Source organism: Octopus sinensis, linkage group LG11, assembly GCF_006345805.1.
Source record: "Octopus sinensis linkage group LG11, ASM634580v1, whole genome shotgun sequence".
In the NCBI taxonomy this organism is placed as follows: domain Eukaryota; kingdom Metazoa; phylum Mollusca; class Cephalopoda; order Octopoda; family Octopodidae; genus Octopus; species Octopus sinensis.
In genome coordinates, this window is record NC_043007.1 from 54,579,586 (window position 1) to 54,596,219 (window position 16,634).

Consider the following 16,634-nt stretch of genomic DNA (forward strand, 5'->3'; position numbering starts at 1 on the left):
TATTTTAATTGCAGTTTAATTAAGGCAAAGCAAAAATATTCTGCAATTCTGCCAAAACACAGTTGTTTTAGACTAACTATTTTTTAGAAAAATCTTCTTTACCAGTTTCTTCACAAAATAAATATTTATATTCAAAAATATTTCAAAATAATATACTCACAATTAATTACTGAAAATGCTCAGAGAAGCTCTTTCCTCTTGTTGGATGTCCCTTAGTTTGTATAATACATGTGTGTATTGATATGGCAGTCACTTTGCCTCTTACTCGGATTTTCAGAAATTTTGCATGACTGTATCCGAAAATTTCTTCACACAACTTGATCAAATATTCAATATGAGCTATATGTAGACATGCATAAATTCTATAGGTTTAATACCTTTCATCGGATCTCCATGAATCGAACTTTCTTCAATGCAGCTAATCTTACAACCTCTTTTGTATCTACCCCTTTTGATGTTTGGGAATTCTCTGATGTTTTTTCGGCTGACAAGTACGAGCCATCTGTATTCACTGCATTTTTTGTAGCTTATTAAAGATGTCCTCGTATGAAACGATCGTACCGAGATTTTAATCCATTCTTGTTGCTTTTTTCCTATTTGTAATCACCCCACTTGTTGTATGGTTAACACCATATAGATTTCCGGTGCATCCTAGTTAAGGACCATATTCATGTGAATTCTTTAGAATTCACTAGAATCTCAATTACTTAACCGAATATATTCCCATACTATCTGTATGTTTTTCCGGTCCTTAACTTCTCAGCAAGAATGGAAAAAATAAACTTCGAGTTTTCCCCTAAAGACATCCCCCTCCATAGTAAAGATGAGTATTATTGGCTACTCATTCACAGGATAAACGATTTCATTAGAAGGATTAGATGGAGAACATACCACTTCGATATCAAACATAGAAAGAATACGAAACGAAGGATTACTAATAAGAAGTTCGACAGAATATTTAGAAGCAGGAAGAGCCCACCTCCAAATCCACTCCTTGATAATTTTGAAAAAGACCTACTCAACCTCATAGAAAGAATTAAATTCAAGGATCACCCGTTAAGATATAATCACCACCTCAAGCATCTCAGTAAATTTATAAAATCGACTCGAAACAAGAAAGGAATATTAGTACCAGCTGACAAAACGGGCAATTTTTATAGAGTAGACTATTCACTCTACAGCAATCTAATTAACAAGGAGCTTAACTCCAAATACAAAACTACTACCAAAGGAAAATTGAAGGAAACTAACTTAGAAATGAAAGCTATTATGGAAAAATATGATCTAGCAGACAGAACTGAACCAATTGTACCATGCGAACCTAGGATTAATCTTAAGGACCATAAAAAGAATTTCCTGGAAAACCCGTCGGTAAGACTTATTTGTCCAACTAAGTCGGATATTGGCCGACTTAGTAAATCTATCCTAGATAATATCTTACCCCAAATAACCCCACTTCTTCCCTTAAGCCTGTGGATAAATACCGATGAGGTCCTTAAATGGTTTAATTCCCTAACTAATACGAATAATTTAGCCTTCATTCAATTCGATATAAATAACTACTACTCTAGCATTTCCCCTATCCTATTAAATAAATCGCTTATATTCGCGATGAATCACTCCCTCATATCTAGAGAAGAAATAAACATTATACTTTTAGCTAGAAAAACATTTATTGAGTTTGAGGGAAAATTATGGACCAGAGCTGATACCCCTAACTTTTTCGATATTCCTATGGGCTCAAGTGATTTGGCTGAGGTAACCAATTTAGTAGGAGCATATCTACTGAAATGCATTAATAAAGAGATTCCTGAATTGCAAGGTGGTCTATATAGACATGATGCTTTGTTTGTTGTAAATACTAATAATAAATCACACATAGAAAGAATTAAAAAGAAGATTAATAGGTTCTTTAAAGATTTCAACCTTAGCATAACCTACGAACCAAACATTAAAATAGCTAATTTTCTAGATATTACTTTAGACCTTAACTCCAAACTACATTATCCATTTAGAAAGGAAGGTGAAATCACTAGTTACGTAAATAAATTATCTAATCATCCCCCAAATATAATAAATTCCTTAGTTAGAAATATTTCCATAAGAATATCCAAATTATCATCTAATTTTAATATATTTAACTCACACTCAGGACATTACAATGAGGCGTTATCTAGAGCAGGATATAACCAGAAAATTACATTTGAAGATACGGAAAACCTAGGAACTCATCATAATAATTTAAGTAAATTAAACAGCAATAACCACATAAACAACAAAAATGATCAAGTCGAAAAGATACATAGATGTGGATCTAATACAACATCTAATCGTAATGATAAGTATAAGGATAAATACATAGACCATAACACAGATAGCCCTGATAAGGCAACCTTAAATAAAATTAAAATTAAGAAACACACTATTAGTAACGTAGACAACAATAATGACCATACCAGAAAAGATAGTAGAAATAGATTTACAACGGCAAAGTACCCTAATGATATTAAGAATATTAATAAAAACACAACAGAGAATACTTATAATAAGGGTAAAATAAACTTGGACAAAACTAGCAAACATGCTAACAGGAACATTAATAAATACAAAGAATCTGATGATGGTACGATTAATTCTAATAACCCTAACTCTAGTGGGAAAAATTCTAGCAGCCCTAACTCTAATTCTAAGAAATTTAATAAGAAAGACATAATATGGCTAAACATCCCTTTTAACTGTGCGGTTTCATCAGATATTCAGGGTAGATTCAAAACAATTCTAGAAAAAAATTTCCCATCCTCTCATAGATATCATAAAATTATTTCTAAAAAAACAGTCAGAATTTCTTATTCAACTCTCCCAAATATGTCCACTTTAATAGCTAAGATCAATAATAATAACATAAAACTGGCCAGAAATAATTTAATAAATAAAAATAAAAATACAACGGAAAATTGTAATAACAGTACGGAAAGTAATAATTGCAACAATAATAATAATAATAACAATAATGAATGTCATAAAATAAATATAACCAAAAGCCATGGAATTGTTAATAACAATAATAACATAAATAGGAATGATTATGTTAGTAATAGGAATAATACCAGGAATGTAAGTACAGTGAATGAGAGTAACAACATTATCAGCAACAACACTACACATCTGGAAAACAATATCGACAACAATACTAATAGCATCAACAATATCAGCAATGATAGTAGAGTTATAGAACCAAATGATAGTGTAGGAATACCGACAAATGATAATACTACTTTAGGAGATAACATCAACTGCAATAATGATAACATTATTTTAGATAGCAGCACCAATAATAATAATAATGAAAGTAGGGCTTTAGAACCAAATGAAAATGTAAGAATACCTATAAATGATAATACTATTTTAGATAATAATATTAACTACAATAATGATAGAGTTTTTTTAGATAATAACAATAATCAAAATCATGATAAATTTACCCGCTCTGCTTCGAGCAACAGTAATATAAGACTTCTATCCTCAAGGTATTCCACCTCTAATTATAATGCCCCTAGATGTAATTGCAGAATTAAATCAAAATGCCCGGCCCCTGATTTATGCGGGTTAATTAACATAATCTATAAGTGCTCCGTAACCACAGATAATAATAAGTTCTCTTATGTTGGATGCACTGTAAATTTTAAACAGAGATTGAATAACCATCTCTCATCCTTTAAATTACGTCATAAGGCTGATAGCACCACTCTTTCTAGTAAAATTTGGGAACTAAAAAACAATAATATCAAATATAACCTTAATTGGGAATTAGTCAGAAGAGCAAAACCCTATAAAAATAGCAGAGTAGGCTGCCAACTTTGCTCCATGGAAGCATTTGAAATACTAATGTATAGAAATAATGGAGAAATTCAATTAAACAGCAGAATTGAACTTGGAAATCTTGTATACATGCTCGGGTTAAGACTCTTAAATATTTTAAATGATATTTTAAATCATATCTCAATTGATAACTGTATACTGGAATCATTTTGCATAAAATTCATTTTGACTTACATATCACTCCCACATAGTATATTATATATTTAACTAGAAAGATAAGATCTAACTAGCTATGATTATAATTTTTTCTCTCTCTGATGGTACTATTTAATACTTATTGACTTAAATTATTTGATTTATTTCTATTGGACCATATTATTAATAAATTAAATTTTGCTCTATTTTTATCTCCATTTCTTAGTCTATTTTTTAACCCATTACAAATATTAGTTAGTTAAATCTCTTAATTTCTTTTACACTAAAAATTAATTCTGCTAATCCCAGACCTATCGTAGTGTATTGTGATGTGATATAATATATCAAAATAATATAATATAATATAGTGTAGTGTATTATAGTATAGTATAATAATAATATAATTGTTTAATTTCATTTAAAAACAACCCCATTTTTCTTTCCTTTCTAATAACCTCTTTGTAACCTGACAATCTATTAATAGTAACATTTATAAATAAAAAAATAAATTGTTGACCTCAGTTCGAATTTTGTTCTAAACAAACTTAGACTTTTCTGTTAGTATCAACTTGTGCCCATCCCCTTAGCTTCCCCTTTCCTTTCTCTTTGACAGCTTAAATAGCAGTAACTGATTAAATTTCTACCTCCTTCCTCCTCTTTCTGTGATTCTTGATAAATTCATTAACAACCTGAACCGCTACAATATAAGACTGTCATTTTGCTTCTCATTCGGATTCCTTGATATTTTTCGCATGATTGTACCCTAAATCTCTTCACAAAACTGGATTATGAACTATAAGGACATACACATATTTTGTAAGTTCAAGACTTTTTCATCGGATCTCCAAAAAATCGAACTTATCTGCGATTCTTGTAAATTTCAATAACAATCTGTTCCTCTACACGATATGACAGTCACTTTGCTTTTACTCAGACTTTCCTCTACATGATATGGCAGTCACTTTGCCTCTTACTCGGATTTTCAGAAATTTTGCATGACTGTATCCGAAAATTTCTTCACACAACTTGATCAAATATTCAATATGAGCTATATGTAGACATGCATAAATTCTATAGGTTTAATACCTTTCATCGGATCTCCATGAATCAAACTTTCTTCAATGCAGCTAATCTTACAACCTCTTTTGTATCTACCCCTTTTGATGTTTGGGAATTCTCTGATGTTTTTTCGGCTGACGAGTACGAGCCATCTGTATTCACTGCATTTTTTGTAGCTTATTAAAGATGTCCTCGTATGAAACGATCGTACCGAGATTTTAATCCATTCTTGTTGCTTTTTTCCTATTTGTAATCACCCCACTTGTTGTATGGTTAACACCATATAGATTTCCGGTGCATCCTAGTTAAGGACCATATTCATGTGAATTCTTTAGAATTCACTAGAATCTCAATTACTTAACCGAGTATATATATATATATATATATATATATATATCACCTTGATCACCTTGACCGACCAGTCCGTCGGGTGTCCATTTGACACCACTGGTCACAGCACGCTGTCCACTCCTCTCTGGATTGCACCTTTCTCATCCATGTGATCCCAATCATCCTCCTGAAATTGTAACTCCACCGTCGTGGAGGCCTTCTGGGTGGTCATTTCCGCTCGCGCGGGTACCACTCGACAACTGCATGGGTTGACTGATTATCGGTGAGCCAGGTGACGTGTCCAGCCCATCTAAACTTGCTGCGTGTATACTCTGCGATGACATCCCTCACACCGGACTTCTTTCTGATGATGTTGCTACTGATGTGCTATCTCAATGAGATATCAAGCATTGACCTTTCCATGGCTCTTTGAGCTGTTACCAGTCTCTGCTCTTCTCTCTTTGTGGTTGCCTATGTTTCACTACAATATAACGTTGCAGGTAGAACTGTACTGTTGATGAGGTTGGCACGGGTGGTCCTGTCCAACCTTCCCTTGAGCACATCCCTAATGCCATTAAATGCCTTCCATCCAGCCCTTACTCTCCATGAGATCTCCTTTTTGATATCTCGGCATATATTCCCTTCCTGTCCCAGGTAGACATATTCCTTTACCTCCTCTATTTCATCACTGCCGATCACCATCAGGTCGAATGGTGATATATCTATCTATATATATATATATATATATATATATATATATATACATACATATATATATACATCCCAGGAAGACCTGGGATGAAGAGGTGAATCACAACCTTCGAACTTTAGGCCTCACCAAGGAAATGACTAGTGACCGAGACTTTTGGAAATATGCTGTGCATGAGAAGACCTGGCAAGCCAAATGAAACCATAACCTCGTGGCCTATGCCAGGAGCGTAACCAGCCCACTTATGCGTACCTTTACTTTCTTTGGACACTAAACTCTGCTTGTGAAGACCAGTTGAGGCAAGAGAAATCAAAATCAAATTCAATGACTGGCATCCGTGCTAGCGGGGTGCAAAGAGCACCATATGAGTGTGATCGTTGACAGAGTGGCTAAGCAACTTCCGTGCCAGTGGCACAAAAAAGGCGCCTATCGAGTGTGACTGTTACCAGCGTCGCCTTACTGGCACTTGTGCCTGTGCTAGTAGGGTGCCGAGAGCACCATCTGAGCATGATCGTTGCCAGAGCAGCTAACTGGCTTCCGTGTCAGTGGCATGGAAAAGGCACCATTCGAGCATGATCGTTACCAGTGTCGCCTTACTGGCACCTGTGCCGGTGGCATGTGTAAAAAGATTCAAGCAAGGTTGTTGCCAGTACCACCTGACTGGCCCCGTGCCAGAGGCACGTAAAAAGCACCCACTACACTCTTGGAGTGGTTAGCGTTAAGAAGGGCATCCAGCTGTAGAAACTCTGCCAGATCAAGATTGGAGCTTGGTGTAGCCATCTGGTTCGCCAGCCCTCAGCTGAAATTGTCCAACCCATGCTAGTATGGAAAGTGGACATTAAATGATGATGATGATGATATATATATATTTAAATATATATATATACACGTATTTTTATATATATATACATGTATATATATTATTGTTGTCTTTTTGTGTCTGTATACAGACTTGGCTAAAAGACTGCAAATCATAATTCTATAAATACTATCTATAATTCTGTATTGACTTGAATGGAAAAATGTGTTGCTCAAGGACTTTAGTTTGAACAACTTTCATGATGTTTCATATTTAGATGAATTTATTAAATTCATTCAGTTGAGATTACAGGATGGAGATGGTAGCAAAATGCCAGGCAAGCTAACAAGGAACAGGGATCAGCGTATAAATGAGATGGTTGAGTAAAGGAAGAGAGAAATATAGATAGTGGCAAGTGCCAGGGCATACCCTTGAGGTTCAAATGCCATAATTATAAGTGACAGTATATTGAGAAAGGAGTGCAATTAAAGAGTGTGAGCAAGTGGTGAAAGACCTGGGTATATATAGAGTTAGAGGGGCTACTGGATAGCAATGATAGAGGAGCAGGGGTGTGAAGACGGGATTGGAGAGTGAGAGCTAGTCATAGTGAATGAAGGAGGAAATGCGAGAAAGCGAAGTGATGTAAATTGGTTTGTTGGGGTAGGGTGAGGGAAAAGTTTTCTTGTTATGTGTAGGTGGAATACCCAGGTTATGGGCTAGCAATAATAGAGTGAGACAAAGCATGTGGGTAGAATGCACAGGTCAAGGCAAGCAAGCAGATACAGTGGAACCAGGCCAAGAAGACAAGATTGGGGAGTGGGAGGTAACCATTGTACATGAAGCAGGAACGTGAAGTGAAGGGATGTAGAGATATAGTTTGGTTTGTTGTGGTAGAGTGAGTGAGAAGTTTTCTACACAGCACTTCTAGAACTCAGTTTCGCTGATGTGGGCAGGTCTTCTCAAGAACTTCATATCACCAGACATCTCAGTCCATAGTCATTTCCTCCATGAGTTCCAACTTCCTGAGATTAGTCCTTACTACTTCATCCCATGTCTTCTTGGGTCTCTCTCTTCCACAGGTACCATCCACTTTCAGTGATCAGCACTTCTTTATGCAGCTGTCCTTATTTATATGCATCACATGTCCAAACTAACGTAGTCTTCTCTCTTGGATGCTACATTTGATTCCTCTTATGCCCAACTTTTCTCTCAATATATTTGCACTTTGTCGTACATATGCACTGATGCTGCACATCCAGCAGAGCATACTACCTTCATTTTTCTCCAGTCTATGCATGTCTTCAGCATTCACTACCATGGAGTTTAGTCGTTCGTACATAAGCATCATATTATCTACCTTTCATTCTGAGAGAGAGGCCTTTTGTCACCAACAGAGGTAATAGCTCTCTAAACTTCCACCCAATTCTTATTCTAGAAACAATACATTCAGAGCATCCTCCACCATTGCTACTTTGGTCACCTAGGTAACAGAAACTATCTACAACCTCAAGAGATTCAACTGGGCATTTGAGAGAATCTAAAACCCGTGTGCTCTTAATGTTTATTGTTCTTGCACATAAATATATATATATAATTATGTTGTTTTCTTTTTTGTATGTATATATATATATAAATATATTCAATTTGGGGGGATTAATTGATATGCGGGTATTCCATTTCAGATAATACAAAAAATAACCTAATGAGTATATCTGAAAGTAAACTCATGGTATTAGTTTGCGCATCATAAAATAATACTAAAAGTATATAACCAAAATTACCAGCAGGGTATATATATTCCAGTACGTTGCTGTCCGTCGTTAAGAAGTTTTGAATGCCAGCCATGGTGAGTCTACTATCCTCAGATTCCATCCCTTCAAACTTTGGTTTCCAATATTTTTCTATTTTTATTCAGCTCGCAAGTTCGTCTGTCCCTTTTAAATGTTAGTGTTTTGCTGTCTGCCTTGAAGCAGACCTTTCCATTGTCACTGCCTGATATTTATGATTAATCTTTCAAAATATTTTCTTTCTCAACTTATTCAAGATCTTTTGTTCTTTATAAATGGGAGAGAGATAGATAGAGAAAGACAGAGAGTAAGAGAAAGCGAGGGAGACTTCGAGAGAAAGGAAGAGTAAGAGAGTGGGAAAGTGAGATTAATCATAAATATCAGGCAGTGACAACGGAACAGTCTGCTTCAAGGCAGACAGCAAAACACTAACATTTAAAAGGGACAGACGAACTTGTGAGCTGAATAAAAATAAAAAAATATTGGAAACCAAAGTTTGAAGGGATGGAATCTGAGGATAGTAGACTCACCATGGCTGGCATTCAAAACTTCTTAATGACAGACAGCAATGTACTGGCAGTTTAATGACTGGCGCAAAATTTTGAACTTGATGTAACAGAAAATTCCTAAACACCAAGTTTTGAAGTGATTCTTTCTCACGACAGTAGAATCTCCATAGCAAGCATTCAAAACTTATTCATCATGGACGGCAACACATTGACGATTTAAAGGCTGGCGCAATTTTTTAGCTTGATGTAACAGAGAATTCCTAAACTCCGCTCCTGTAAATTTTAATCCCCTTCCAGTCCCATTTAGACCTCTTTTCACATTTTGGTTAATATAACCCGATTTCATTCGGGTCTACTCGGGCCACATTTTATAAGATGAGGAATTTATCCTAGAGGTCACGCCTTTCATTTGAGGAAATAAATAGTTGCCATGCAAGCTTGTTAGCACTTTTAACATAGATGTGCATATTTTCAGCTCAACTGACCAGATAATGCACACATTATATATATATGTGTGTGTATGCATTATATATACAAATGTGTACAAATTATATATATATATATATATATATACACACACACACACATATATATAAATACAGATATATACATATTTATAACACACACACACATATATAAATTAACTCAATAAATATCTGATTCATAATATTTGTTCTCATGATTGTGTGGTCGTGGTGACGATGATAATTCTCTCTATGAATGCAGACAGACGTAGAGAGAGAGGATGTGGCAAAATGAGTGACAGCACTGGCGAAGGCGGCAGGAGAAAGATAGTAGACACTGTCAAACAACGTTATAGAGAGAAAGTGAAAGGAAGGGAGGAAAGAGAGGGAGACAGAGGAAGACAGACAGATAAGAGAATGAGAAAAGACTTGTCAAAATGTGCATTTTTTGTAACCACACCTTTTAAGATAGGGATTTCTAACCTAATCCACTCACATCCTCACCTCATTTTACTTGTCCCTGTAAATTTTGGAGTCATCCGATGGGATCTAGTACCCTTTAACCCGTTCCAATGCCAAAACCAGACAAACAAACAAACTTTCTCATTTCAGAATTATAGATATTGATGATAAATAAGACCCCAAGGTACGATATGTAGATGCATATATTGCTGAAGGGTTGTACTTGATTGATTTGGAAATTTGTTTTCCCAAATTATTTAAATTATTTTAGAAGCGTTGAGATGCATTGAAAGGAAATAATTTTATTCTCAAATGCAGGATAATGCTAATAATATAGCATGAACAGGATAAACTATCTACATTTTTGCAGAAAAATCTGTCAGTGGCCAGCCATGAGAGTCTCATGGCTGGCTGCTGACAGATTTTTCTGCAAAATTCTGCATTGTTTATCCTGTTCATGCTATATTATTAGCATTATCCTGCGTTTGAGAATAAAATTATTCCTTATCTGTATCATATATATATATTGTGTATTCAATGTGTCCTTCCCTAATTTAAGACCTTAGTCTTAAATTAGGGAAGGACAGAGTGTGTCTGTGAGAAATTTAGTTGCTATTTCTAGCTAGTTGAGTGACAATGTAGAGCCTTCTTTTGTTGGCTGGAAGTAGGCAGTGTTGTTGTTAAGCTCTAGTTCAGCATTGACTGTACAGGTCTATTCTAGTTATACTGTCTAGTCTTTGTGTATGTTAAGAATTACATTGTCCAATGATGCAGAAGTTATGGACATCTTGCACAGCATTGCCTGCTTCAGTTGGCCTTATGGTCTCGGAATCAATATGGACACGATGAAAGCTCTAACAACAGATGGCTTGCTGGCCATTGTGCATATTGATGGCATTCTGATTGAGTAGGTCCAAGAGTTCAAATATCACAAGTCCTGAACAAGCTTAAGGTGTTCCAAATGCAATGTCTGTGTCGAATCATTGGTGACTTTCTATGTGACTGAATCTCAAACAACAACGTCTGGGAACAATGCCAGCAGTAGCCAACCACTGAAGACTAAGTTTGACAGTGCAGGCTACAGTAGTTGTGCACCGGAAGATTACCAAACAAATTTTTGTGACAGTAGCAACTCATGCATTGTAGAATCCAGTGCAGTGCATCAAAGAATACATGGACAAAACAAATTGAGGAGGACCTGAAGTTGCAGCACCTTGACCTCATGCATGCTAAGGCCAATGCCATGGATTGGAAAGCATGGGATATCATCATTAGAATCTGTCATCCAGTGGCACACACAGCAACACATTGGTTGAGAGGATAGCCTCCTCCTCCAGTCAACAACTAGGGATTTTACTTATTTATATTGTCCAATATATCCTTTATTTAAGACAATTGAGTATGATTTGAGGGACATTTAGTACTATTACCTTCAGGTGAAGTAACAATATAGAAGTGCTCCTGTTGAGCCAGGATGGCCAATTTAGTTAATTTTACACTGAATGTACAGCCCTTTTACCATTTTAGGAGCAAAAATCCATTGAGTTACGTTCCTGCATAATTTTAGTACTTTTTATTATAATTTAGAGCCAAAGTTAGTGTCTTTACATTAAAGTGGAATCAGAATTTAATTCAGATTTTACTGTCCAAAATTTAGGCAGAAACAGTTTGTAATTAGAAAAACTATTCTATTCTTTTTAAAGAAAATTGTTTATGAAGTTCAAAGAGTCATAAAAAAAATTTGTGGTATGGAGAAAAATGTGTGATTCAGCTATCACATGGATCTTCTCATAATGCTAATCCTTTCCAGATGGGATATATTCATAGGAGCCCTACCTGCCTAACCTCTGGTCAGACTATAATAGCAAGTTCCCTCAACTCACACAACCACCACATCGATCCTGAATGACAGCCCCAAAGCAAAAGAGATCCACACTAATCATCCTTCCAATCTCATGGCCTCCTTTACTATTCTCCTTTCAGCAAGGCCCCTCAGCCATTTGCATGATGTTACTGACCCTATACTTTTGGCCCATCTCAGTTTCACAAATTTGAAGCAGAAAACAAGTCAACCAAATTATTGAATGATCCTTAATGTGTCGATTCAGTGCAGGATTATTTAGATTTAAAGCCATATCTTGGTAATCAATTTGAGAAGGAAATGTCAGAGTGTAAATTTATTGAGTAGAAGGCCAATACTTGATATTTGTTGTGGAAATTTTGGAGTAAATTTAACAGCGTCTTCCAGATAATTTTCGTCTTTCACAATTGATGAATTATTTTAGTGTAACAGAATGTCTCAAATCAAATAGACCTTACAAAGTATTTTAATGAAGATTCAGAGATCCTGACTAAAATTCATTTTCAGCAGAAATTTTTTTTAGAATGTACGATGGACAAGGTTTCAAACAGTTTTTTCTTTCTGGGAAAAATCCATTTGTTTAAATTAGCTTTAAACATTTCTCATATCACATACAAATGTTTATGTGGAAAGAGTATTTAGTCACATGAATTTTATGAAATCAAATGAGAGCATTTAATTTTAAGCATAAAAACTCAGAGAAATTTTGGCCATCAATTATGAACTTAAAACGAAATGGTAATGTAAATGTTATGATTGTACACTATCTAGAAAACTTAAAGAAAACTGGATCCAAGGATGTTTATAAATCATGTGAAACAGCAGCTTCTACATCAAAAGAAATTGATCAGGAAATTTGCGAAAATATTACGAAGTAAAAATAAAAGTAAATATGTTAATTTCATTTAATCTAATTAGAAGTGAAATTTTTATTATAAATCTTTTGATATTTACACCTATGTGATTTTTTGTTGTTAAGTGCTTTAGAAAGGTGGGTATTTTTCACTTATATTTCGTGTTCTTGTATCTTTTAGCTATCGTAATAGTGCTTTTTAAAAATTTGAATTGGCAACACTATGTTTAATACCAGTATGCACAAAGGATGGAAGTACACCATGGGTAGGTCTACAGCAAGCAGACTTGGCGACATTATCTGTCAAAAGATAATTCTCTCACTTTCTCTTGCTTTTCTTTATAGAAATGGTTGGCTTAAAAGGCAGTATGATGTTTCATTCCTTCAGAAATGTGGTTATTGTAAGAAACTAAGCAAGGTTTCAGTTATTTGGGAGTTGAAGGGCTGGCAGTATTTCGATTGTATATATAACCGTACTTACATATACTAACGTTATAATAAAGATTTATCTGGAAAACTAAAAAAAATCATTTTGTTTTATTTCCCATCAAGTTAGGTCTCAAGATCCAAAATATTCTCACCCTTCATATGTAATAACAGTATTAACAACAACAATGAACATATAACACACATACAAGCATTTAAAACTACCTTATTTAATGTAACATACTATTAGAAAATTCGTACTTCCGATTCTTTCCATCTCGCTCCACCCAAATCACCTATCTTCAGGTTGCATTGACGTCATACATTGGCCAACGAAAGAGACAGTAAAATAGAAAGCTTGTTACATAAACAAGAGAGGAAAAATATTATAAAGGGCCAAGAAAAAAGTTGTAGGAAGATGTAGAGGGAGAAAGAAAACGAGAGTTTCAGAAAAATATTAAGAAATATATCGAGAATGACAAAAAGCATAAGAACACACAAGCGAAAGAATCTGAGAGAAAAAGGAAAATGAGAGAGACTGTGAGAGTATTTAGAGAGGAGGAAATATTGAAAGAAAGCGTCAAGTAGCTAGAGAGAGAGAAAGAGAAAGTTAGAAAGGCCAAGAGGGAGTAAGAGAATAAGAAAGAGCAAAAAGAATAACAGAGAACTTAAGAGAGGGTGAGAGAGAGAGAGTAAGCGAGGGGGTTTACGATATCTGCACATGCGTTGTAAACGTCACTTGCTGCAAATGGAGAATCGGAATTTGACGTTGTCGTAAGACGACCTGCTTTATTTTATATTATTAATTTTATTGTCTGTTTTCCTGGATTAATTCATTTTGACCTCGAATATTTCGGATTAGACGTCTTTCATGGGGTAAGATATCTTTTTCAAACGAAATTTTGTTGTTCTTCAATCTATAACTTTTGTTTACATTCTACTATGCTATTTTGTCCTCTACTAAGCCATTTAATGAAGGTATCTCTCTTTCTTTCTCTCTAAATATATATCTTCATTATTTCTGTGTCAGTGTACATCTTATGTAGATGCAACTTTTCCTTTAGCGAATCATTTCATAAAAGCTTATTTTGTGTTTATTCTGTATTGATGTACATCTGTTCTAGCTGTGACTTTTATAGTTTGATGTCGTTACTGCTGTAATGGATAGATGGCCGTGCTGAATATATACGTATGAAATAAGGACGTTTAACAATATTATCTTTTGGAAATATTCGGGTGGAGTTTCAGAATGCTAACAGTACCTCATACCGATGGAAAATGACATTGAAGGAGGTGGGGAGCAAAATATAAATAATTGAATTTCTAGGAAAGAAGAAAATTCTCTAAGAATCATAATTTCCGATGTATGAAAAAAAAAAAAAAATTAAAGCACTATTACGATGGCTAAAAGATACAAAAACACTGAATATAAGTGAAAAATACCCACCTTTTTCTGAGGTAGTGAAAGCTACTCTGAAACATAGCTGATATTCGTGTTTAAAGAAATCATTATTTTGGAGACGGCTATAGTACCGACCGTGATATGACTAATTTTTTTAAGTAGATACCAGTAATATACTTTATCAGTTTAATACATGTGAAATGCTGTTCTCAGTCTAACAAAATTATCATCATTATAAATGATTTTTTTATAAAGAAAACGTTATCTAACAGATTTCTTGGGGGTAAAAATATACTTTCAGCGAGAGCACGATCGAACAAATTAATGAAAACCATAGTTTTGGCTCCCAGGAACTTAATATATTTTTATGGCATTCGTATAACAATATTTCTTTCTAATTTTGGTGCAAGACTAGCAATTTTGAGGGTAGTGTGCATGTCAATTACATCGACCTCCAGTTCTCGACTGGTTTTTATTTTATCTAGCTTGAAAGGATGAAAGGTAAAATCGTCGTCAGCTAAATTTGAACTCGGAAGAAATACTGCAAGGTATTTTTTCCGACAATCTAATAATTCTGCCAGCTCGCCGATTAAATAACAATAATGAAAATTTATCCCAAATTAAGCAAGCAGAAGAAGTAAGGAATTGAATCTACAAGCAAGTTATAGCTGTTATTTTTTCCTACATAAGTCAGGTAATTTATGTGTAAGAGGCATGAACGTCACACAATCCCCCTTTCTTCTCCCTTCTACATCTCGAGCCTTGTGCATTTTATTTGGTTGTTTTTGGCAGATTGTCAGCTTTGTTATCACATTTATCCGCCAGAGACATACATAGTCTTAGCTGCACAATAGCTGCGCGTATTTCTTGAAATAAAAAAAAAATCTATATTTCCATCAGTGCTTTACCAGTTTACACGCATCAGGGAACAGCAGATTTTTGTCAGAGCTAGAATTTTAAATTTTGTTTATTTTGTGATGAATCTATAATGGCATTACAATGTTAAAAAAAAATGTCTTTCCATGAATTTCCTTCATAGAAGTAAGGTTTTAGATGAAGAGAGATGAGATTGGGTGGAGACGTTGCAGACTTCGTCAAATGGCATCAACCACAGATAAGAAACGAAAATTTTAGCAAGTCATGAACTGAAATGCTGGTTTAGGATTCAATTGTGGACATGGATGGAATCTGAATTGAAATGTTGATTAAAAAAATTTTTTTCGCGAAATATTTATTTGTAGTAGTGCCTGGAACCACTAAACAGTTATTCCAAATGGAAAAGAAAGAAAAAAAGCAACAATGTCGAATATCAGATTTAAATATCTATATTCGATCTCAATATCTCCTTTTTTTTAAGGACCCCATGTGTTTAGTTCGACATAGTTATATTTAAGGTCTTTGAGGGAAGGAATGATAGACACCCCTGCCACCGCAGAGAATTATAAAATCCAGGTCTTGTGTGTAAAGGAATAATCCTTACTATTATGAACAGTCAGTAGTGGAGGATACCATTTCGATTCCTCAAATATTTCGTGTTACTTGCATCACTAAGGCCCTTGGGGAAAAGTGTTAATAAGGTTTAATAGTCTCTCGCATAAGAAACCTTGGGGGTCATGAAAATAGGCTGTTCATTATTGTTATTGTCTTGAATCACTATTATCTGAGGTAGCGCCAAAAATGCATTTCATGTGTTTCTGAAGTTGGAAACTTCACTTAAATCAAACTCCGGGGATTGAATCATCCGCCTGTACTACGCATTCTTTGTTTAGTGGGTTAAAATTTTGACATTGGTGAAGGAGTGGAAATAAATATGTGGCAAGAATAAAGAATTTCATATAAAGGCCAAACACCCACGTACAAACACACGTACTGGTGTTTGTGTTGGGTATTTATATGTGTGTGTGTGGACGCGCATGTATGGAAGTGGACATGTGTTTATATGTAAGTGTATGTATATAA

At 34.8% G+C, this 16,634-nt stretch overlaps 1 protein-coding gene across 1 annotated transcript in view; it reads left to right on the plus strand.

The window, feature by feature from the left end:
- The first annotated feature begins 768 nt into the window (after window positions 1-768).
- The window catches only part of LOC115217337 (HEAT repeat-containing protein 5B), a 109,250-nt gene continuing 93,384 nt past the window's right edge, over window positions 769-16,634 (plus strand). The window contains exons 1-2 of the mRNA XM_029786997.2: window positions 769-1,758; window positions 2,478-2,492. Of these exons, the coding sequence (XP_029642857.2) occupies window positions 769-1,758; window positions 2,478-2,492 (1,005 nt within the window). The remainder of the gene's footprint in view (window positions 1,759-2,477; window positions 2,493-16,634) is intronic.